Genomic DNA, 22,892 nt, shown 5'->3' with positions numbered 1-22,892 from the left:
GGGTGTGCTCCGGCCGTGGTCCTTCTTGAATTGTTCTCTTTGTCGCGTCTCTACCGCTCGGACTTCAGGTATTCCTGCGTATATACATACGCGACTACATCCATATATATGTACCTTCACACTACCATACCTCTACTGCAGCGAGGAGCATCAATTCAGCCACCGCTGACAGCATGAGATGTTTTGCGACATAGTCGCAATGCATCGCGCCGATGTGAAGGCCGCCGAGGCCGAACTCCGCGCGCTTGTTCCCAGCGGAGAAGATCCTTTTGTGGACCAAGACTTTCCCATCCCAAGAAACGGACAGGGAGAAGGACTCCAAGGGGCCGTGATGGACGTCAAATCCGCACGCCTAGATCTGCTAAGAGCGCTGGTCTTTATCCGGAGCCTTGAGGCACGAACCGAGACGTTGGCTCACTCGCTAGGGCTGATGAGAGGGCCCAAGTGGACCGGGGGGGAAATCCGTTGGACTGCGGCGGCGATGTCGGTTTTAGGGATGGATCAGGAGTGTTGGGACCTCCTTCAATGGTGGAGCATGGCCAACGGTCAACCGGATGTTGACCGGTTAAGCATCATCAGCCCCAGCTTGCCAATACTGAAATTCCCGCGTGGGGTCAGCGTGATGGAGCCAATCGCTGGCGACAGTCATTGGATAATCTTCGACCGTGTAACCCCGTATTTTCTTCTTCTGAAGGTCCAGGCGCTGCTCGACTTGACTCGCTTGTCCCTGTGCGCCCCCGCCTTTGCGGTCAAGGTGTCCCGGGAGATCTTTGATAGCATCCGAGGGTATATCCAGGTGAGCCCCGGAGTGATAAACCATCCGGACCTCCGGGGGAAGCTGACCTATACCAATGAGATCAAGCAGCTGACGAGGCAGATCGAGAGTCTGTGGGATGAGGTCGGGGTTGGTTCTATGGGGGAAATCTCGGACGTGCTATACAAGGATGAGGATTGGCATATGCATCGTTGGAACGACGGCGGCCAGCCTCTATCTCCATGCTTGAATTGCGTTTTCCGCCGGGATCCCGAAGCGGTGGCTTACATTCGGAGCTTCATTTACCGGGATGTCGTGAAAAAGCCATGGTAAAAGGGTGCTATATGCTTCTGTCACACTTACATTCAATGATAATTTAAGATATGGACCGAGTAACTCAAATTGAGTCAAACACATTATTAGTATAACTTGAAAGAAAGTACCATGCTGCCATGCCAGGGGCATTCATCACATGACCATGACCCTACCGGGAGAATTCTTGGTCAGGAAACTTGGGTGTGGTCACATGACCCCAGCCGGGCTTGTGTAGGCTCGGCGATAGGTTTTCTCCGCAATCCCCGGCAATCCCCGGCATTCCCCGGTGATCACCGACCCTCGGTGACTGCTGCTCTTTCCTTCCCATACCAACACTTCATCATCCATCCCCATCATCCCATCACACCACTCACTTCATGCGAGGGACCCCTCCTGTTAAGGCAGCCTGTCTGGCCTGGTGTGTCCTTCCCGCGGTATAAGCTGACTGACTGTACTGTACACTACTTGCTCACACCTATTCTCAGCCGTGCGTCCAAAACCCGTTGCGACGGACAAAACCCTTGCAGACCGGTAGGGCTGATCCACTTTCCTTTGAACTGTCTCGTGAACAGGACCGGGGAATAGCTCATTGCTTGCAATAGTGCCTGGTCAAAAGTCGCATCTGTTCGTATCAGCCCAGTAGACGAGGTGGTCCTCGCCGACGCGCCCGCCGCCTACTTCCGGGGCCGTCTCCGCAGCCCCCGACGGGGGTGGATCTCTCCGAAGACTCGGGCTCCTTGGTGGACGATCCCGGTATTTGGAATACTTTGGCTCTTCTCTCTCCGTACAAGAGGGCTCAGGATGCAGACCGAGGCTCCCAAGACAGGCTGGAAGCGCTCCATGGAGGGACTGCCTGTGAGATTCAAGGGCCGCTCTTGCGGGTCTACACATCCGAACAAGATATGTGCGTACACCCCACCCCCAGCTCGCCGAGCTGCTCCGTGATTATTGACCCTATAAGCATGTGGACTCAGATTGAACGCATATTACATCTTCATTCATCCCTATTTGCCGCTGTTGCCCCCGCCCGCTGAGCCCCTACGATCAGACCATCCCCAGGTCTACCAGCCCTCGCCCGGAGAGGCGGGGACAGTGGATCACTCCTGTCTACCCTATCGACCGCTCTCTTGTTTGAGCTTGGCCCTCTCCGCAGTCCTTGCCTTGATCCCGCCCCCGCAAGATGGAAATTCCTCCGATCCCTGCTGTGCGTGGCTGCGCCGGTCATACTCCGGTCTATTCGCGCAGTCCGCTCTGGAGAGCGCCGAGCAAGATATCGTGGAGCCCGACGCCGCTCGAATCGCCCCTCGTCCTCCGACTTACAGCCAGCGTTTCCACCCCGATCTGCCCGTTACACTCCACCCGATCTTGACCTTGATGGTCCTTGGCGTGTATGACTCTTGTCAAAATGGGAATATCCATCGCATGCGGATGCGGATCAACCAAGCCATCACGACTGCGATGGACAGTTCGCTGCATCGGTTGGAAGAGAATGCATCAGAGGCTCAACGACGCGCATGGTGGATCGCAGTACGTTTCGTCCATCTCTCACGGCTAGGCGCAACGCTCACGGCTCTACAGATTATTCTAGGATATCAGTCTTCTGCTGTCAATTCCTCAGTACGTTATTTGTTTGATTATCAGTCCCGGTGATGCCCAACGCCGGGCTAATGTCCCACGGCTAGTCCCCAATCATCACCACCAATGATCCTAGAGTCACAACGCCCTACCCAGCTTTCGAACTGGGGATGAACGGCCTGGAGGTAACGCTATCTGTTAGCATATAGCAGGGGACCTGTCTGCTAACCCCTTATAGCCGTGGTCACTCATTCTAAAGGCTCATAATGCTCATGACTCAGTCAGCGCCCTTCTGCGCGTGATCACTATGCAGAGTGCTCAATCCTCACCAACCCCGGATCTAAAAGATAAGATTGCCCGATTAGACCGATCCATCTTGTCATTGGCCTCGGAGTGTGATCTGATTTGTACACCGATGCAAGGCAACAGCACGGAAGGTCTTGCAGGCCGTAGCTTCGGTTTGATTGCCTGCGCACTCATTCACTCGTATGACCTCTGAGCATTGAAAGAGAGTTCACCCGGAATTCTACTCACGCTAACCAATGCACAGTGCGCGGATCAAGCTGCACCGTTTCAGAGCCTTCTCCGACATCCCAATCTTCCTGGAAAAACATTGCGATCTCTCCTCACTGCGGATAGACGGCAGCGCATCCCAGGAATTCTCCTCCGTGACAGCCACCGAGATCGACTCATTCTTCCCGTTCAGCAACCACGAGTCCTCCATGATCTGTCTGAAATCATCACTCGCCGTTGCCCGTGCCTTCAAGGATGTACCTTCCCCATACTCGGCCACTTCTCGGTCTACGGACCTAGACAATGCCAGTATGACCACGCTGGCACCCGCGCAAGACGGGTACTACGGGTCCTTGCCGTACTTCAAATGTGCCGCAATGCAGGCGTCCTACGTGCTCTATATGCTGGTGCACCGGGTCCGGGCCGCGCTGTCGTCGAGACGGCTTTCCATCTGCTACCCGCTGTTGAACTGTCCCGAAGCGGGCACCGAAATCCAGGATGCACATCGGTTGATTGAGGAGCTGCGCAACGGCGCCCATTCGCTGATTCTCTCCATGAAGCGGGATCTGGTCTACGAGGGGATTGCGTCGATGGTGAACGATCTCGATGCGGCGTATATCTCTCTATTTGGGTGATTTTCTAGACCTGAGATAATCATCATGTGTATACTTTCACGCCAATTGTATATCTATACCTTCCTTGTACAAGTTGTCCCACCAAGTATACTTTCTAGCCTCTCCAGGCTTTTATCCCGGCACAGTTGCCTTGTGCCTCGCGGCACCCTTCTTGAATCAGCTCATCACATTCCGATAGATTGCGAGTTCGACCACGCGCGGGCGCATCGCTTTTCTGGGTACGGACTATAGCATGTACTTTATTGCATGTACATCCCTGAATTGTTACATTTGTGAGTTGTGACTCCTCCTCGAGGTTATATTGTTGTTCTCCCGTAACCGCCATCAAGCAAACACTTCCTCCAAATATTGCACCCAGTCCTTGCCCACATATCCCACATATAAGTCCGGTCGAACCACCACGACCTCCTCGTGAGCATCATGCACCCACTCCGCCTGATATTCATACACAAGACTCGTGACTCTTTGCGATGAGGCATGGACATTCCAGAACTCGGCCTTTTGCTGCAGCCGGACAGCTTGATGCTCCCACGTTGTGGGAGCATCCTTCCCGAGGAAGAAGACTTTGAACTTGCCATATTGAAAGATCTCGTAGAGCCGAGTCATGGACGGTTCCCACTTAGCAACCTCAGGATTCTCCACCTCAGTCGCGAAGAGTCTGGTCGGCGGAAGATCCGTAACCCAGAGATCGGGACAACGACTGCCAGCGACAAAGTCCGCGTGGGAGGATGTCTTGACGAGGGGAGTTGAAGGGAGATACGACACACCCATTCCTGAATGAGTCGAGTCAGCACGAAGTGATCAGGGGCCGACTCTGGGAATAATACATACCGGTGATATAGGCAGCATTCTTCTCGATAATGTCGACATACTCCAGGGCCGTCTTGACGGTCATGCGTACCAGCTTGGCAGCGACATCGATCACCCCGGTGGCAGTGGCGCGCCGCTCCTCGTCGTAGCTTGCTAGCAACGTCGAGCCCCCAAGGCCCTTGACAGCAAATGCAACGCGCCAGATCAGGTTGAAGGCGTCCGCAATGCCCGTGTTCAGGCCCTGCCCGCCGTTGACGGCGTGGACGTGCGCAGCATCGCCGGCGAGCAGGATGCGACCGTGTCCATCCTTGGAGATGAAGGTGCTGGCAACGCGTTCCTTGACTACACACACCAGGACATCAGAGGAATCCTCCCGAGCACGGGGTTGGGGAAGTACAAACTCTCGAAGGTGCTGAACCATTCCGTGCGCTTGAACTCGATCTTGTGGGGCGCCATATGCTCCCGGATCGAAGCCTCAGCTTTCTCCTGCGTAATCTCCCCATCGAGTAGAATATAAAATCGGCTCATCCCTCGCTCTCTGCATTCGGTCAGACACCCATGCCGTCTCCCGTTTGCATGAACATGCGTACCTCGGAATCCACGACACCCGCGACTGCCCATCCTTCTGGAATGTAATGATCTCCGGACAGACGGGAAAGTCCGTCTCAATGAAGGTGTCGAGCACCGCCCAGACCATCTCCGGCTTGGTGCCGGTGAACGGGATGTTTAGGGCGCGGCGCACAAACGAGCGCGCCCCGTCGGCGGCGATGGCGTACTTGGATACAATCGTTCTGCCCTGATTAGTGGTGACCACCACGCCTTCATCGAACTCAGCAATCGAGGTCGCGCGGGTGTGGTATGCCACCGGAATGTCCAGCTGATGGAGAAGAGCTTCTTCGACGCGAGATTGTCCGATCATCAGGAAATTAGGGCGGTGGGTGTGCTTTAGGGAGGTCCACCAGTGGCTTTGCTGGGAGGTGAACCGACCGGCTTCGAAGGTGGAACTCGCTATACCAAGAGAGAGAGTTGTCAGAGCAAGAATTGGTTGAAACTAGGGAAATAAGGGGATGTCTCGTACTGTTACACGTCAACCCAAACGGCTCGAGTAAGGGTAACGTTCTCGATACCTCGAGATATTGCTGGGTGCGGGCATTCAAGGCATCGGCTCGACCCAGGTCCAGTGAGGCTTCTTTGGCGTCTGCACTCGGTAGATTAGTATCGTCAGGAGAGCTGTGGCCGTCGACCAGCTCGCATGATCGTACCGAGAATATACACAGATAGGCCAAGGGACCGAGCGAGGACAGCCGACAGCAACCCTGTCGGTCCGCCGCCCACGATGACCAAGTCCGTCTGAATTGCCGATGGTGTTTCCTTTGCCATGTTTGCGTGCGGTCGTTAGGAGATTTGTCGCCAGATGGTAAGACAAATAGTGAGGAAGGGGTCCAGCTCCCATTAAAGTAGACGAGGATCAGGGGGTAAAAGTGAATAGAGAATCGAACAATTAGCATCCATCCCAATTCGTGGCGCCATGCTTCTCTGCTCGAACATAGTAGCCTCGTTCCCCTGAGATGCAGAAAAGATGACAAGCATTGCGACTAGTCAACTCCCATTACATGGATCAATTCCGCGCTTAGAAATGCATCTGAAGTGCAGGAGGACAAGATAGATTAGGTATGTCTCAGCCGCAAGGCTAAGAAATGCTCAAAGCAATGGCGCCACCAGCGCGCAGACCAGGGCTCAGGAAGAACAAGCACGAACCACGAAAGGCGAACAATAACCGGGAGAATTATGGGTGAAAAGTCTCCGCCGAGAAGTGGGCCATGAGAGGGTCCAGAGCGAATGATGAAGCATCGGTCCCTGCATCGGCAGTGGGAATCGGGCATTGCATCTGTTTCACTTCAGTAATGCAGGTTCCACTTGGAGTTACTCACTTACTTGATATAGTAGATGTATAGTGGATATCGACTCGACCATTAGGCTGCCAAGTTCTTCAGCCCAGCCCTACTACTTGGCTTGGCACGGGTGCGAGACGCATTTTGACCAGTTTTACTATCTTCCTATCGTACCATAACCCTTGTCACTCTGACCATGTTGGAGATGAGGTTACATCCACTAAGGGAGTGATTGCATGAGCGAGCCCCCTGATCTAGATACTAAGGTAGTCAATGGGATTCTGACCAAGTCATCCATGTTCCGAATGCGGAATTGAGCCGATGATGCAGCCTCATGCAATACTCGGAACTACTAGTGTCGGGATAGAATCAGGTTCCTTTTCTTGACAGGCTCACATGGCTTTAAATGTCTCGCTGGACCTCAAGCAGGGAGGACTTCACCAATATAAATCATCACCAACTGCTCAGCGCTCGACATTGAATCGCGTCATAGCAATCGCCCAAGATGAGCGTAGTCATGGTGCAGCCTCCCATCGTTCAATCGACCCTGACCTCGGTCGGGGCAGAGCCGATCTTTGACCTGGCTACCCTCCACAAGGCGTGGGAGATTCTGAACGTCATCTACCGGTATCGCATGCCCGTTCCAGCATCGCTGGTGGACCGGAGCGACGAGGGGACTCTGAAGTTCCTATCCCTGATCTACACTCGCGTGAGAGCAGGCAAACCAGTCTCCTTGATCCTACCTGCTTTCCCGTTCAAGTCACCTAATCGAAAAGACAAAGTTCTTGGGTCTTTACCGGACAAAGGGGAGGACCTTGCCTTGGCCCATCTCAACGGACTATGCGCGGCGATCGCGGACATTTACGAACCAGGGGCTCAGTTGACCATCGCTTCCGACGGCCTGGTGTATAATGGTAAGTTTAACCGAAACTCTCGAGGGACATGTTGGTCGTGGATAAGACTCATAGGGGGTAGACCTGCTAGGTGTTCCCGACGCGGAGGTTTATACGTACGGCGAGGCGCTGCGGAAAATGGTCCAGACGCAGGGCTACCGATACCTCCAGTTCATTCGTCTCCGGGACCTCGTCCACTGGAAAATCGACACTCCCCTTGACGCTACCACCTACGAAAAGCTGGCAGGCGCCTTTCGTCAGCGGTTGATTGACAATTTCACGCCCCTGGATTACGACTGTGTCGAGAGTATCAAGGCCGACGAGGATGTATGCACCACCTACCGAGGATATATCAAGTTTCTGGCCAAGGATTTGGAACATACCTTTGTGGAAGGGGGCGAGGTATCGAGAAAGTCTCACAAGCAGAAGCTCGAGGCTATTGCTAAGCAAATGATTGCTCGTGGAAAGGTAAGACAGACCACCTAGACCACAGTGTGCTGGTAGTGTGCTGGTAGTGTGCTGATACTTAATTTTGAATTTGGCATCCAGGCATTCGCAGAGGCGATCAAGAAGAACTACCCGGACCATGTTCGACTGTCGATTCACCCGTCATGCGGCTCAGCCAAAATCTCCGTCCAGATTTTGCCTCTGGCTCGTTATTGTGTGACACCCTGGCACTCAACGCCGTGCTTCACCCTTGACGGCCGCGTGGAATATGGCCTACGCCAGTCATTCGACCACAACCCCAATATTGAATTGGTTTACAAGGCAGGACAGCCGTGGTCCTACCGCTACAAGTCAGATCTATATTCCTGGCCACAACCCGTGGAAATTGAGCCTCAGTACCCTTGTGGCCTGATCATCCGACCTACGCAACCCATGTCTTGCGCAGAAGTGGACATGCGTAAGCTTCGCGCTCTGGTAGAAGAAAATTCCCCCGTCATTTTACGGGGATTCCAGGATACACGCGACCGGGAGCTTTTCGTGAAAAAGGCCGAGGAGATGGGGACTCCCGTTGGGTGGAAATTCGGCCTCATCCTCGAGGTGAAGGACCACGGCACCGATACCCAGGGCTTGAACAATGTTCTCTCGTCGGAGTGGATGCCGTTCCACTACGATGGCCTGTTCAAGGTTGTCAAGATGAAAGACGCAGATGGGCAGGACGTTGTTCGATCCTGTCCTCCGAAGTAAGTCACTGCCTACGGTCCTAACGAACAGCCATACTCATTCCATGGCCACTGCACCAGATACCAATTCTTCACGGGAATGACCCCCTCGCCCAAAGACACTGGATTCACCCTCTTCTCCCCCTCCCACCTGGTCTGGCACTATCTACCATCTAAATACTCGATCGAATACCTGCGCACTCTGTCCTGGACGGTCGAAACTGTCTCCTTCGACCACACCAAGATCACCGATCTCCCTCTCGTGGTGGATCACTTTGCGCACCAGCGTCCCTGTCTCCGCTACCACGAGCCGTGGCCGCAAGAGAAGACTGTTTTTGACCCGACCAAGATTACCATCCAGGATGTGCCCAACTCGGAGGAACTGTGCCAAGCCCTCGATAGCCTGCTGCACGATCGTCGCGTGGCTTACTGGCATTGTTGGGAGGAAGGCGACTGGCTGATCAGCGATAATGTGACGACGATGCATACGCGCAGCTCGTTTACGGGCAAGTCGGACCGGTGTCTGCGACGGATTCACGTCGACTAGATTAGTGAGGGGCTAGAACTCTTGCAACCTATATTAGAAATGTACTATACTTTTTTAATTTGATTTTTGCCAAATGTCGAGCTGAATTCTTAAGTTGCATTCCAATATGCGGTACCAATCGTGTCGTGCGCCTCGATGCGTGGGGGTTAAGTAGAGATAAAGAGTAACTAACCTAACGTGCTGACACAGGAAGACTTCGCTAAGTAACTAACGGCTAGGCACAGCCAAGACGCCAGGGACGAAGGACGGCGGACTTTTCAGGGTCTGGTGGAGAAGCTAGCAAAAATGGTCTGTTTCGTGCAGCCGAGGTTTCCACGGCAAGATAAGGTAAACGTTGACAAGAGGAAAGGCTTTTTGCTCGTCCGCGCAGTGCAGATGGAAAGGAGAGATCAGAATTGTATAGAGAAAAGGAGAAAAAAAGTTAAAAGAAAAAGCAAGACAGACAGGAGTTCCCATACAATGGACAATGAGTGAAGTGTAAAGTGTCGCAATTCTTTATAAAGGGATTTTCTCTACCAACACCTGCCAAGAAGACCACCGGAGCTAAGATTGATGCTATATTAATTCGATAGTACCTATCTACCTAGTGGCAATGTCACCATATCTCATCCAGGGTCTCCGATTCTTCCCAAACGGTTGCCACTGTCCCCGAGCCGAGATTGCCTCTAAGTCCAACAAGGAAAGAAATGGAGAAGGGCTGGACTGGACCCTTGCCTACAGTCCGCGCAAAGCCTCCAACCGCGCCCGCTGAAGCCCCTCCCCATCGAAATTACTCGGGTCTAACCATTTCACAAAGCCCCCCTTTATCGCGGGCCACTCGCCATCCAGAATCGAGAACCAAGCGGTATCGCGGTTCCTCCCCTTGACAATCAGATGCTGTCGAAAGACCCCCTCGGCCGTGAAGCCCAACCGCACCGCCGCCCGCTTCGACGCCGCGTTCAGGTCATTGCACTTCCACTCCAGCCGTCGAAAGTGAAACTGCTCAAACGCCGCCCGCGCGAGCAAGTACAACGCCTCCGTCGCGGCCGTCGTGCGCTGCAGCAGGGGGGAGAAGACCACCGACCCGATCTCCACGACGCGGTTGGGCAGGTCAATGCGCATGAAGTTGAGCAGGCCGACGGCTTGGTTGCGGGTTAGGTCGACCACCGCGTAGAAGACGCTGTCGGCATGGGTGATTAGCGTGTCGAGGAACTGGGTGAAGGTGGGCTTGTCCGCGAAGGGTCCGAAGGGGAGGTAGTCCCAAAGCGAGGTGTGTTCGGGCTGGCCAATGTGGTGGTATAGATCGTCTACATGCTGCTCGGCCAGGGGTTCAACGCGCACGGAACGGCCTGCGAAGGGGGTGCGGGTCGGCCGGATGGCTGGACTGGTGTCAAGGGAGGGAGTGGATTCAGACATTTTGGAAAATGAAAGCCAGAGAATATTGTACTATGGGAGTTATGTCTAGGGAGAGTAAATTTCTTCAACTCATTTCATTAGTGAGGTTAGTAAATGTTAGTGATTTTTGGGGCTGGTGAGTCAGAGCTGACGGCGGCTGATTCAGCAGGGCGGAATGCTTTCCGCGATCGGAGTCTCAATTTAGCCCTGACATTGACATCTTCTCTACAACATCAACGTTCGTTGCTACAATACTATACTTCTTGGGCTCGGTGCTAAAGAGCTTGATCAAGTCCAGAACTGCTAGAGCAGTCGTCCTTTTGTTATGAAATATATCATGTTATCCTTTCGACCCGTGATTCAAAAAACCTCTTGTGTTATCTCACAGAAGGTATGCTATTACTAGGCTTCAGGCATCGTGATGGAGACCCTATGCTCTTAGCTAGATATCATCGAATAAAATACACAGGTTAACCAATCAACTCCTAAGTCTGCTGAAGGTGTAGAGTACAGGAAGCGATTGGGAAGGACAAAGTGATTGACAGCATGTAAGCCGACATGAGCTTCCAACCACAGCCCAGGTAAGAACAAGAATCTGGCCTAAGCCTAAGAATCAATGCTCCATCCAACCCCGATACTCCAAGCACCCAAACACCCTACTCCCACCGTAGCTGCGATGATCAACCACGCACTTGCTGAAGTTATCTTTGACAATATTCTCACAGGTGTACTTGGTCCCCTCTTGCCCGGTCGGCGCAATGGGCTTCTGCTTTGGTCCCTTGCATCCCTTCACCCAGGTGATCGTGACATGGTACTGCCAGTTCGTCATCGTGGGGCTGCCCGAGGACCATGTGAGTGGTTTGCTATCGGGTCCCATCTCGAAATCGATGGAGGGGATCTGGGTGCCGCGCCAGCAGAGAGAGGCGACAGTGTCGACGATGTGGGAGTCGAGTGGTTGGTGGAAGTCTTTGTTGGGGAGGCAGGTCTGATCGCTTATCTGAGGTGTCGGTGTGGCTGTAGCCGACTTGGTAGTGGACGAGCTTTTGGTGCCCGTAGCGGCAGTCTTTGTCGAAGTCACCAGCGTAGGATGAAGAGAAATGAAACGCCCCGGGCACCGATCTCGCCGCTGCATATGCCCCTGCGGCTGAGCAACAGGCTGAAGAATCGCCGCCGGATCCCAGAAGTCGTAGTCCATGACATATTGCCCACACAACCACAGCCGCCATTGACCCACAGCCAGAAGGTGATTGCCCGCCTGCAGGAAATTGTTGTACTTGTCGACTTCTATCACGACTTTCCCCACGGAGGAATCATCATTGTTGGACTGCCAGAAATCGGTCGGCTCGTAACCGCGGATGATCGGGGCTTTATCTGCGGGAGCTCCCCCGGTGGGGAAGTAGAGGAATCGGTTGAACTGGGCAGCGAGCCATTTGACTCGGCGAGCGTACATATATTCCTGGGGTTGCCATTCGGGCAAGAAAGGGGTGATGATGATGAGCTGGGGGTTGTTGGTGCGATGCAGGGGGCCGGGGTTGGCGTCCGTTCCCCATAGACCTTGCAGGCGTTCGATCTGATTGTTGACCACTCCGGCAGGCCCGGTACGCCCGGTACTCAGTGCGGTGAACGTTTGCTCCATGAAAAAGTCGTCGGCTACATCGGGCTCGGTCAGGGTGCGGAAAATGGGGGACTCAAAGATGTGCGAGAGGTAGACGCCCTCTTTCGCGACGATCATCAGCACAGTGCAGCCGTGGAGGCCCTTCACGCCAAGCGCGGCCTGCAGATCAGGCCAGCGATACCATTTGCCCGTCACTGGCTCGCTTTGGCTAGCCCAGTGGTCGTTCTGGGTTATAGCGTGGTTGAGTTTGGGCAGATAGTGGTTTGGGTCCACGGCGGAAAGATCCTGTAGGGCTCGCTTGCCAAAGGTATAGGTCTGATTGGATGATTCGACTCCTGTGTCCTTGCCAAGAGAGCTATACCGGCGATGGATTCTTCCCCCGTTGCCCGTAGGCAGTGCTCCTACAGTACTGGTTGGGATAGAGGCACATTCCACCGATGAGATTGACACCCACCCCCCCTTCCCGGCTAAGCATGCAGCACCGCAGTTTTCCTGTGCGCAGAGGCGTCTCGTCGGAGTGGAGCTCGGAGTGTTGGTGATTGTGGTCGTCGTTGCGGTGACAGAGCATCCCGTGGTGGTGATGGTAGTAGTCCGGGTGCATGTTGTGGTTGTAAACGTCGAGCCACCGGTAGTGATAGAGGTTGGCTGGCAGAGGATCCTGACATGGTGTGCGGTTGACTGCGAGGTACACGACGATGACGAGGACGAGGACGAGCGGCTGGAGCTTTTATTGTCATTGCCAGGTCCGTTAGTCGCCGAGGTTTTAGGGTCAGCAGGGGGCTTTTCAATGTCCAGAGCCTTCACGATGTCTTTGACACCCTTGACGTCCTTGTTCTTGATTCTTGCCACAAGGTCATCCAGTTTGTTGTCAAGACAACCGAACTTATCCAAAATCTGGCTGGTGGTGTCTCCGGCGAGGTTCAGAAGACCGTCAAACAGACCGCGCTTCTTTTGATTGCACTTTGGGAGCTTCTCGCCCATGGTCTTCGCCAGATCAGCAATATCATCCTTGATTCGCTTGACGTTGTCGATGACTTGTTTATCTGGCCGTGGCTCGGGGCTCAGTTCCCAGAATGTGATAATTGTGACGACGTTGTGAAAGCGGACGGCAATGACGGACGCGCTGGAGGTAATCAGAGGGCTTGGAGGCAGGCTGGTAGTTATGGAAGGTGGCTGGGTGAGCGTTACACCGGCAGGGCCAGTGACACTTGATGCTCTAGTGTGGGTGGTACTGATGATCCCCGTTCCATCACCTGTAATTTTAGCATGCGCAGTCCCAGTGGTCGCGCCCCCACTGGGCTTAGTACTGCTTTGCGCGGAACTGGTCCTCCCCGTTACGTCGGTGGTACTACTTGTGGAAGCTTGTTTAACACTAGACGTTCCACGAGAAGACTGAGGCTCGGCAGTAGAAAGCCAGGTTCCGCTGCTGTGAGTTCCACCAGTCGGCGCCGTTCCATGGTTTGAGGTCGAGGAGGTTTTGACCGCTGGCCAGATCCCGATCCCTGGCAAAGACAGAGTAAAGGGGAAAGGGAAGACGGGAAACGTAGCGGTAGACGAGGAGGTCTTTGAGATATTAGGCCCACTAGTAGTCGATAGAACACCTTGAGTCGAAGTCGCAGGTCCGTTGGAGGTCTTCGAGGTTGTAGAGGTAACAGCAACGGGAACGGACGAAGTGACGCTGCCAGTCTGCGAGATGGTTGCTCCCTTTTTGACAGTGTAAGTATGTGTCACGAACGTGTGATAGGTGACGCAGGAGATGCTCGTCGCTAGGTTGGTCGTCTCGACGATGGTGGCATCAGAAAGAGATGGAGAATCGCCGACTGCAACGCCAGCAGCGACAGCGAGGCTGAAGACAGACCACAAGATGGAGAGCTTCATGGTTTCTGTCGAGTTGGAGTTGCCATACGGTATGGAAGGAGGAAGGAGAAGTGAAGAGAATGAGAGGAGGAGAGAGTGTGGGAGATGGAGAGAACAAGAGACGAAGTGTTGAGGCCATTATAATCCTTGAGCGCCGACACTATCTCACGATACATTCACTATCACCAGTTATGGAGGGAAAGTAAGTTGATATCAAAGATGGTACAGGCAGTGAATGATGAAGTTGCTGGGGGGGTGATTGGCTGGGAGATGGATTATGCTGGCAGTTAATTCTTCATATACAGGATCTCCTTGACTGGGCTCTAGATAAACCGAGTCTTGCCGGTTTTTCTGTCTCTGTCGCTGTGCCTTCGACTTGAAAGTGTTGAACTTGAACATGGGGCTATATGGCAGCTCAAGCTAAAACGAGACTCTCCCACGGGAGATCTAAATTGAGCGAACAAACCCTGCTTCCCATGCTCTGGTTTTTGATACAGGCAAAAGAATTAGTTGCTTAGAGGCCTCTGCACGCGGACAAGGCAGATGATGGTTTTGATTGAATCCCTCATCAGCAGCCTGTTTGGTTCTACTTTCTTCGGCGTTATCAACCAGTAGACCATTTGCGTTGCTCTATGGAGTTAGCTGCCATGCTACTATGTATCTGTTGCTTAGATGGGCATGTTAGAGACTTCCTCCTATGTAAACTCCACAGCTCTAGTAAAGCGCTTCGCGTAGTCTATACGAAGATTAGTATCTGTCTCGGACGAGATCTATCAGTCAAGTGACTGCCGATGGGTTGCGGTCTGTTGAATATCAAGGTCATGAAACAGTTAGACATATGCTATATGGCAGCGAAAACATTCCGCCACGACCGTCCACCAACTACTCAACGCCCAAATAGTTATAAGACGCCACACAAGCAGCTTGCTAGTCTCTGCCTATCCAACTACATAGAAACTAAAAAGTAGTTCAAGTATAGCTACTTAGATAAACAAACACCCGTACTGCTCTTCGCCCACTCCCACGTAGTTTCTGCTTGATAAAAACCAAATGTGTAGATAACTTTGCAATGAGAAATATGTACTATATGATTTGCATTAGAGTGAAGACATGCATATCTTTGAATCTCCCAGCCATCCAAGCCTATTTACAGTCATTAAATTCAGGCTCAAAGATCTTGGTGACCTCTTCCGGCCGAGCCCGATACTTTCCGAGTTTTCTGCCACCAGCAAGTCCTCAATGGATTTTGTCTCATAACCCTCCATCTCCGACATATTCGACCCGAGAAATCTTAGCTGATCGCCATTTCCACAGTTCTTACGCGTGTACCAGGCAAGCGCTAGTGGGTCGTTGGCCTCGATCATGGCGTTCACCCGGCGAGTGACCTCTTCAATAGAACCCGTGTGCTTCGCTGAAGTCGCTCCGAACCTTTGGTCAAGCGCTTGTGCGATCTTGTCCCCGGTGGGTGTCAGTTCCGATAGACTGAAGGTGCGATGCTGAAGCCGATGGGTTGGCGTGGTGCTAAAGATTGACGCAAAGGCTGCTGCAACATATTCACAGGTACTAAACGGAGGAGTTCAATCAGTGGCAGCTAGGGAACGGCGTTGAAGGCGGGGATTACCATAGATTCAGTGGCTGTGATGCACTGTTTCCTGTGAAAATAATGCGATTATGCCTACAGTCCACCACCATGACTCCGTAGACAGATGTCAGCCGCCAGCCCCTTGTTTTTCTGGCCCAAACACAGGGCGGGGAAGGGGTCTACTTACGGTGTATCAAGCCCAAATTCCGCGAAGTTGCCGGTCAGCACGACTGCTGTTGGCACGCCCAGCCTCTCCGCTGCCTCTCCTACTTTGATCTTGGCACTGATGGGCTCTGTCCCTAGTCCCTGCCTGCGGTAATGGACGGCGAGATTGGAAGGAACAAACAATTGAATCTTGGTCTTCGGGATAGCTCTGATCAGATCGTACTGGCAGTCGATCGCAGAGTGGCCGACCAAAGAGCTATAGTCGTCCAGTCATTTCTGTGAATCGTGCAATCTTTCATCAAACAGCAAGGGCATTTCACATGAGAATCTGGACATTCCGGAGAGCAGCAACCGGAGCCTTCTCATCGCAAGCCTTGGGCATTGGAGTCTGGCCGATAAAGAACCTTAACGACAGCGAACAATTCGCTCAGTCTCTAAACAGTTGCAGATCCCATCCAACCCCGATGGCCATACACTGCGATACGATTCGGCATGCTGGTTGCAGTCACGGATGGATCTTGTTGTTTGAACTATAAACAACAAGTGAATGAAGTGGATGCTGGGAGGAGACAGAGACCAGAGATGATAAAATATAAAAAAAGGGAGAAGAAGACTATTCCATATTCCAGTTCCTATCGTTCTTTACAGTCTGTTCGACTTTTTGGTGAGCATGGCGGATGATTACTACCTATATCTATACCTAGCCATACAATTATTCTGTTTGTTGGATTTGAACAGTTTGCACTCGGTGAGGGTAGCCCAATCAAACGTCCACGGTACAAGCAAACACACGCAGAAAAGCACAGACAAACACGGACAAACACATATACAAACAAGTAAGGTGGGGCAGGCAAAAATACCACTCAACTGCTGCCGGCCATGGTGGAGCAGCAGTCTGTACTCCGAGAACAGTCATGTGACTTTGTGAATCCCCCGCGTTTTCTAATGTACTCTTTATCCATTTCGTTCCAACACATTATTCACCCAATCTCGCTCACGAAATATGGGACTCACAAGCATCAGATATCATGGAGCTACTGCCAAATGAATTGCTTACCTCTATCGGCGAATACAGTCGGGAGGGCAGATACCGCTCAAGAACCGTGCGGGCGCTGTGTCTATGCTCCAAGCGGTTCCATCATGTCTTTCAACCGTTACTTGACTCCGACATCCTTCTTACCGCGAATCCCACAACGGCCCGGGATATCGCTCTGATCATGCGACTCTGGAAGAATCCAGCGCTCGCTTGTCGCGTGCGTCGGTTGGAGGTCCTGTGGGATGGATCTGCCAGGGCAAGGCGACGCCATGGGACATTCAATGCCCAGCAGCCTGAAGCCGTGGTGTTCATCGAGCACGCTCTGACCGAGATCTTTGGCGATCAGCAACCGAGTCTCAAACGCGGGTGGAGAGTGCATCTATACAACCTAAACACAGAGGCCTGGGCGGCGATCCTCCTCGTCCGCTTGACTCGTTTGCGGACCCTGGTGCTGAACGCCAGTGAAGACGAGGGATTGGTGGCAGAGATTATGCGTAGGGCTGCGCAACGACAGCGGCCCTTTCATCGAGCGCCACCCTTCCCAATCCTCCACAAAATCCACGCTGAGGCCGCCTGGAGCAGGACCTGGAGATAACCTGAAGCCGGTTGGCTCGAGACGTTTTACATTTCCCCTCGGACCGCCAGATTAGCAAATACCACTACCTATACCTTTTTAGATTAGGTATAAGCACATACGACCACAGGGTGTGGAAAACAGGGCTTCCCGTCCGCTCAGCCGTACTTAAGCCACACGCCGGGAGGTTAGTAGTTGGGTGGGTGACCACCAGCGAATCCCTTCTGTTGTATGTTATTTTATCCACCCAGATGCAGTTCTTGGCTGATCAAGGACACTATTTACCCTCAAATCTTTATAAGTGCCTGCTACTACACATGCCAATGACCAAACAACATGCGTGGCCACGCCTGCGTAAACTTAAATAGGGATAGTAAGGCGCAGATTCTGACCCAGTGAGGGTAGAAGTGACCCTCGCGCTCATCGTTTGAATATGCTCAACTAAGCCTTCCCTTGCATTGCTAACTAGACTCATCGTGCTTGGCACTTCCAATCCGAATGAGAAGCGATGATGTTGCTTTCTACTCATAGATCCCATATCCTCCTCATGAGCGCATGGGTACGGTCCGGCCCGGTCCCTCCCCGTACCTAGTACCAGGACGCAAAGTCTAATCTCGGATGTCTCTGCAATCATGCTATTATGTACCAGAATAAGATGTACGAAAGTGGTTGTGGCTGTTAAACAACATCGTCTCTGGCCATTCCACCACTCGGACCGCTGTATTGCACAGCCTTTGTACTAATGTTCGTTTGGGCGCGTACTCTAACACTCACAGCCACAGATGTTGCCCAATCGGGCGGCTGCGTTCGCCCTACTAGCATCACGGGATTACAGGGGTATTTTGCCTTTAATAAGGACACCCGCCCATCCTACACGCTGACTCTGAGAAATGGCCTTGAAGAGATTCTTGACCGAGTTCAGCTGCCTCAATTCGCGTATTTTGATGGCCGATAATTTCACAGCCTCTACCCGCCAAGGTTGGGTTACTGAGCCGGATGGACGGGGATCGTGGAGTATTCTTTCGACTTGTTTACTGACTATTATTCTCTGCTGTTGGACAGCAGTCCTTCCCAATATACCTGCTCGGACTGACAAGTGGTATCACCGTCTACGAGACCGGTTACATTTGGCTTCCATTGGAGTGTTGGGACCCGAGTTTCTGCTCATGCTGGCGCTGGGTCAGTGGTCCTCAGCCCGGGCATCAGTAAAGGTAAGGCAAATCCCCTGCTTTCGTAGCGCTGAACCAGATCTCTACGCTCGCATGAATGGCCCGTTAAGCTCTCAGAGTCTAGAAATTCGAGCAACTGACGAGAAATTCCACGGATCCAAATACACCCTCATGGACCCTTGCACATGCCTTCTATGCCGACATGGGAGGCTTTATCCTCGAAGAAGAGGGAAATGCGACGTCTTTCCCCGTCAATGCTGAACAGCTCTATTTTTTGATAGCGAACAACTACATCAAACACCCACCCTTAACAGAAGACGAGATCAATGATCGTAACAAGTCAGACAGCTTCTCACGGTGCGGACAACCTGTGCTTGGTGGTAGAGGCCCAAATGATCCATGGACTAATAATAGGGGCTTGCAGTGTACTCGCCGTCTGTCAGGGGTTGTGGTTTCTCGTTAATAGCGCTCTTCGAGTGGCGCAGGGATTATTCCTGACTACCCTCGAGCTCACAACCATATCTTACGTGGTCGTCTTTCTGGTAACATCGTTCTGCTGGCGTGCCAAACCGTCCGACATAACCGGTACTATCCCGATCAAAACAGGGACCCCAGTTGATATTATTCGAGCAGAGGTTCGTGAGAAACCAACAACTGTCGATGGAAGCTAGCGCACCCATCCAGCGAACACACTAACCAGATTCCATGTTCGGTGTGATAGCACTGCCTCTATCCAGACCAGCCCTGGCACGATACCCCGCTAGACTTTGTCTATGCCGACATCTCCTTCTGCGGCGTGCACTGGCGCTACTACACGCAAATACTCCGCAACCTGCACCTGCCACTCGTCTCGCGGCCCATGACCGCCCGGCCGCAGAACCGGATTATCAGTGATAACTTTCCCGTGACCGATTTGCGGGCGGACTGCATCGCCACGCCTGTGCTTCTTCTCTTCGGCTCTATGTTTCTCTTTGCCTGGGACTTTCATTACCCGACCCGTGCGGAGCGACTTCTCTGGCGGACCGCCAGTGTCTATAACCTCCTCTTCACCGTGGTCGGGGGCTTGCACGCTGGCTACTGTGATAAGATCCTCCTTCCCCGCGCGTATGAGGAACGCAAACAGCGCATTCCGTGGATAGCGTCGCCGTCGCCGTCGCCAAGGGGTTCGCAGGTGGGAAATCACCCTCCTTCCTTCTCCCCTCCTCTCAAAACACCTAGCCAAGGGTTCTGGGCCCGTGTTGCGAACAAGATACGCAATATTGACCCGACGCACGATCCCAAGGCAGAGCTCCCACTACGAGTGCTCATACCAACCTCGATAATTTGTGCTCTGTACTGCGTGGGGCGGACGTATATCTTGGTGGAGGACTTCATCGGTCTACGCAGTCTGCCGGCCTCGGCTTTTCAGACTGTTAGTTGGGAAGATTACGTTCCTCACCTGTAAACACATACCAATAATGCTAACACTGTGGTATAAGTATGTACTGCACTGTGGTGACATGTGAATATATAGCGTGCAAATAATTTGGATTCTACGGCAGAGCTATGCATTAGTTGTGCCATTAGTAGTATAGTAACTACGATCCATTACATTAGAGAACTTTAACTAGGACTGTACCTTGTTGCCAGGTGCGTTGTCAGTATCTCTAGTTTAAGACGGGTTGGTATCTTCCGTAGCTACCTACTCCGTACTCCGCACCACTGATAAGACTGACCTCGGAACAAAGCTGCTCCGAGTCAGGAATTGTGCTGATAACGGTCATGTGATCTTTGGAGAGAAGAGGGGGTAATCTGCCTGAGGCTCAATTGGCCTCCAGCCCCCCTTTTTTATATCAATCACCAAACGTGTATATTGCTGAACACACGTGATACCATCCAGAAAACCATTGGATGTTGATAGCTTCTGAAATGGCGGGTGATCACGGAAAGCGCCCAGCAGAGAGCCAGGCTCCCAGTTCACGTCGACCATTCCCATGTGATGAATGCCCAAAAACATTCACCAGAAATGTAAGTAATATGCATTTTCCTCGACTACCTAGATCTCATGCCAAAATCATGTTCACAGGAGAATCTGCGACGGCATAAGCGCGCTCGTAAGTTCTGAGATTTCAGGAGTGAAACAGACCTTCATATAGTGATTGCTGTCTATTTAGGTCATCATCGTGCCCTGGGCCATGATTTCGAATGCGATGGCTGTCATGCGGCTTTTACTAGAAGGTCTCTTTCATTCTTGCAACAGATACCTTGCGCTAGCCTTACTGACCAGCTCCTAGTGACGTGTTAAGAAGGCACCGGGGTCGTTGCCAGGCAGAAGCATCTACTAGTCATGTATCTCCGCCGCAAACAAGGCTGCAGCAGAGTTGCCAGCCAGTCGTTGACACGAACCCACTTGTAGCTGCGACCGATATCTTGACCCCAACCGAGGCGCTGACTGCAAATGCCGTACCTCATGATGACTTCTGGGAGGAACATAGCTCCTTTGCTACCAATCTTTCTCGAGAATACATAATGTCCTCGCCAATGTATGTCTTCTAACGAGCCATGCATGCGGGGAACGTTCCTAACTACCATAGCTTCACTGATCGGGGCAACTATGACATGGAAGTAAATGTCAAGAACTACTTTGAGCATTTTCATCCGTCTCTGCCATTGTTGCATCGGCCTACATTTACAGTATCATCGGCACCAAAGCTATTGCTCAAAGCGGTGACTGTGATAGGCAGCTTATGCTCGAAAGTTGTATACAACGATGAAGAAGCCCAAGCACGTGTGCACTGGCGTCGGGATACGTGGCAAAGTGGACAACAGGAACTTCGAAATATGGTACATGAGACATCGTTCATTCTAGGCTTTATGTGCTGGGATACTAATCAATGTCGAGATAGATTTCCAATGAGTGCGGTAATATACGAAAACCCTGGGTGGTGCAAGCCTGGATACTTCACATGATATATGGGGTCTATGCAGGCGAAGCATCCCAGTTCCGGACAGCACGGGACATGCTGCGACAAATTGTTGATGTTGGTTCAAGCTCTCCTCCATGGTCTGCTGTGCTGTCGAACTGTGGCTCATCGAAACTCAGGCTGTACGCGAGGTCGGTCTCTCACATCAAGAAATTGTCATGCCAGAGTCACGATCTTGGTTGTATGACATCGACTATCCGCACACAGAGCAACCGCAAACCGTGTATACTCGATGGACCTCTTATATAACCGCAGAGTCCACGCGAATAGCGCTCTACACGCTGCTCTTTCTAGACTCACACGTTTTCGTACCCTGCAATTCCCGGCCATTGATGTCTGCAATGGAATTGCGATGGGAGCTTCCTTTCCCAACCAAACTCTGGGAGGCTAAAGACCCTGAAATATGGATTCGGAGATTCAGCGAATATTTCGGTGTCTCTGCTATGACGTTTACCAACGATCTACTCCACCAGCCTCGCGGATTAGCAGCAGCTTCCCTGACAATGGCGACGCAGCAACTCATGACTGAAGCTCCCGGAACCGATTTAACCTCTGTCCTTGAAGCATCTCCGATCGCAGCATTCTACGTGCTGGCAAATCTAGATACTTTGGTGCGGGACTTCACACGGTGCTACTACCAGATGCCACCCAGCTATTCTGACCCGAACCCCTTCCACATCCTGACGCAAAGCCAAACCAAGAGTGTTCATATGGCCATACGTAACATTGGGAAGATTGTGAAAGACGCGGCTAGCACGAGTGACAGTCCCCAATTCCTTCAATGGAGAACAAACGAGCTCTTTATTGTATCCCTTCAAGTCAATTTGTGTCGGCCTGATCAGCTACTGATCGGAGGCATCGTTGATAATAGCTTGATTGCCGGCCTGGCTGCATCAACCCATCTGATGCGAGGTAACTTCGTCGCGGTTCGACGATCCGCACCTTGGGTGGCACCTCGACCTGGCGGCAATGAAGGTGTGCTATCCTTACTCAGTGAGCTTTCTGCTGCACTTGCCAGCATATACGGCGACGACCCGCAAAGGTTTTCTTATGAAGCACCGTGGGTCACAGTTACCAGCTACGGAATCCTTCTGTGTATTTGGGGAGCGCTCAGGCGTGCAACAACCGAGATCCGTGACCACTTGAATACATTCAATGAACTCCCACGGACATCCGAGCCATGTATGCTGATCTTCAACGCACTGATGGAAGCCGCCTTGCGGTACTCCCCGGCCACCAGACAAGATCGGGGGGTTCGCGATCCACGCTTGTGGTCTACGGACCGGGATACCGTTTCTACTCTGCTAGAGGAAGCGCAGGTGTTATTTGCAGACATGGTCAAGTCCTTCTGTCAGCAGCGACTTGTGTGGAGTATTGGGCCGTCTATGTTGGCTGTACTGAGAGAACTCCCCGACGACGCTATCTCATAGTCGTGGACATGTGGAGCTCCACTTGGC

General features: G+C 52.5%; 9 protein-coding genes across 9 annotated transcripts; 5 read left to right on the top strand and 4 right to left on the bottom strand.

Annotated features, from left to right (window-relative positions):
- Positions 1-1,870: 1,870 nt before the first annotated feature.
- BO72DRAFT_511857 (uncharacterized protein) lies at positions 1,871-3,792 on the top strand (the record flags this gene model as incomplete). Its single annotated transcript, XM_040949426.1, has 4 exons — positions 1,871-1,973; positions 2,223-2,596; positions 2,883-3,130; positions 3,195-3,792. 4 exons carry the CDS (start codon positions 1,871-1,873, stop codon positions 3,790-3,792), a joined length of 1,323 nt encoding a protein of 440 aa, XP_040806230.1.
- Positions 3,793-4,106: 314 nt separating this feature from the next.
- On the bottom strand, positions 4,107-5,982 carry BO72DRAFT_420217 (monooxygenase; the record flags this gene model as incomplete). The annotated part of the gene is made up of 6 exons (XM_040942704.1): positions 4,107-4,565; positions 4,624-4,944; positions 5,004-5,140; positions 5,193-5,610; positions 5,681-5,800; positions 5,847-5,982. 6 exons carry the CDS (start codon positions 5,980-5,982, stop codon positions 4,117-4,119), a joined length of 1,581 nt encoding a protein of 526 aa, XP_040806229.1. The 3' UTR covers positions 4,107-4,116.
- A 966-nt stretch (positions 5,983-6,948) lies between these two features.
- BO72DRAFT_420215 (isocyanide synthase family protein) lies at positions 6,949-9,137 on the top strand. Its single transcript, XM_040942703.1, has 4 exons — positions 6,949-7,408; positions 7,470-7,855; positions 7,937-8,574; positions 8,635-9,137. The coding sequence occupies exons 1-4, from the start codon at positions 7,000-7,002 to the stop codon at positions 9,098-9,100; spliced, it is 1,899 nt and encodes a 632-aa protein (XP_040806228.1). The 5' UTR covers positions 6,949-6,999; the 3' UTR covers positions 9,101-9,137.
- Positions 9,138-9,549: 412 nt separating this feature from the next.
- BO72DRAFT_444142 (GNAT family N-acetyltransferase) lies at positions 9,550-10,561 on the bottom strand. The gene has a single exon (XM_040943740.1). The coding sequence runs from the start codon at positions 10,493-10,495 to the stop codon at positions 9,815-9,817; it is 681 nt and encodes a 226-aa protein (XP_040806227.1). The 5' UTR covers positions 10,496-10,561; the 3' UTR covers positions 9,550-9,814.
- A 494-nt stretch (positions 10,562-11,055) lies between these two features.
- On the bottom strand, positions 11,056-13,967 carry BO72DRAFT_511841 (uncharacterized protein; the record flags this gene model as incomplete). Its single annotated transcript, XM_040949425.1, has 1 exon — positions 11,056-13,967. The coding sequence occupies one exon, from the start codon at positions 13,965-13,967 to the stop codon at positions 11,088-11,090; it is 2,880 nt and encodes a 959-aa protein (XP_040806226.1). The 3' UTR covers positions 11,056-11,087.
- Positions 13,968-14,660: 693 nt separating this feature from the next.
- BO72DRAFT_491839 (uncharacterized protein) lies at positions 14,661-16,075 on the bottom strand (the record flags this gene model as incomplete). The annotated part of the gene is made up of 4 exons (XM_040948229.1): positions 14,661-14,682; positions 15,132-15,509; positions 15,716-15,949; positions 16,014-16,075. The coding sequence occupies 4 exons, from the start codon at positions 16,073-16,075 to the stop codon at positions 14,661-14,663; spliced, it is 696 nt and encodes a 231-aa protein (XP_040806225.1).
- A 609-nt stretch (positions 16,076-16,684) lies between these two features.
- On the top strand, positions 16,685-17,387 carry BO72DRAFT_524041 (uncharacterized protein). Its single transcript, XM_040949833.1, has one exon. The coding sequence runs from the start codon at positions 16,722-16,724 to the stop codon at positions 17,322-17,324; it is 603 nt and encodes a 200-aa protein (XP_040806224.1). The 5' UTR covers positions 16,685-16,721; the 3' UTR covers positions 17,325-17,387.
- An 811-nt stretch (positions 17,388-18,198) lies between these two features.
- BO72DRAFT_444140 (uncharacterized protein) lies at positions 18,199-20,070 on the top strand. The gene is made up of 4 exons (XM_040943739.1): positions 18,199-18,514; positions 18,597-18,829; positions 18,897-19,107; positions 19,194-20,070. The coding sequence occupies exons 1-4, from the start codon at positions 18,248-18,250 to the stop codon at positions 19,914-19,916; spliced, it is 1,434 nt and encodes a 477-aa protein (XP_040806223.1). The 5' UTR covers positions 18,199-18,247; the 3' UTR covers positions 19,917-20,070.
- A 310-nt stretch (positions 20,071-20,380) lies between these two features.
- Positions 20,381-22,865, top strand: BO72DRAFT_367960 (uncharacterized protein; the record flags this gene model as incomplete). Its single annotated transcript, XM_040940863.1, has 7 exons — positions 20,381-20,479; positions 20,538-20,565; positions 20,626-20,689; positions 20,746-20,994; positions 21,046-21,295; positions 21,358-21,429; positions 21,555-22,865. The coding sequence occupies 7 exons, from the start codon at positions 20,381-20,383 to the stop codon at positions 22,863-22,865; spliced, it is 2,073 nt and encodes a 690-aa protein (XP_040806222.1).
- Between the last annotated feature and the right edge of the window lie 27 nt (positions 22,866-22,892).

Source organism: Aspergillus fijiensis (genome assembly GCF_003184825.1).
Source record: "Aspergillus fijiensis CBS 313.89 unplaced genomic scaffold BO72scaffold_3, whole genome shotgun sequence".
Lineage (NCBI taxonomy): Eukaryota > Fungi > Ascomycota > Eurotiomycetes > Eurotiales > Aspergillaceae > Aspergillus > Aspergillus fijiensis.
This window is presented reverse-complemented; position numbering and strand designations above follow the sequence as displayed.

Bases quoted from the DNA above. Each gene is read 5' to 3' on its own strand.
- BO72DRAFT_420215 (XM_040942703.1), top strand. From the start codon at position 7,000: ATGAGCGTAGTCATGGTGCAGCCTCCCATCGTTCAATCGACCCTGACC. The intron at 7,409-7,469 runs GTAAGTTTAACC...CATAGGGGGTAG, and splicing joins CGACGGCCTGGTGTATAATG to ACCTGCTAGGTGTTCCCGAC. The intron at 8,575-8,634 runs GTAAGTCACTGC...CCACTGCACCAG, and splicing joins GTTCGATCCTGTCCTCCGAA to ATACCAATTCTTCACGGGAA.
- BO72DRAFT_444142 (XM_040943740.1), bottom strand. From the start codon at position 10,495: ATGTCTGAATCCACTCCCTCCCTTGACACCAGTCCAGCCATCCGGCCG.
- BO72DRAFT_524041 (XM_040949833.1), top strand. From the start codon at position 16,722: ATGGAGCTACTGCCAAATGAATTGCTTACCTCTATCGGCGAATACAGT.
- BO72DRAFT_444140 (XM_040943739.1), top strand. From the start codon at position 18,248: ATGGCCGATAATTTCACAGCCTCTACCCGCCAAGGTTGGGTTACTGAG. The intron at 18,515-18,596 runs GTAAGGCAAATC...CTCAGAGTCTAG, and splicing joins CAGCCCGGGCATCAGTAAAG to AAATTCGAGCAACTGACGAG. The intron at 19,108-19,193 runs GTTCGTGAGAAA...TCGGTGTGATAG, and splicing joins TTGATATTATTCGAGCAGAG to CACTGCCTCTATCCAGACCA.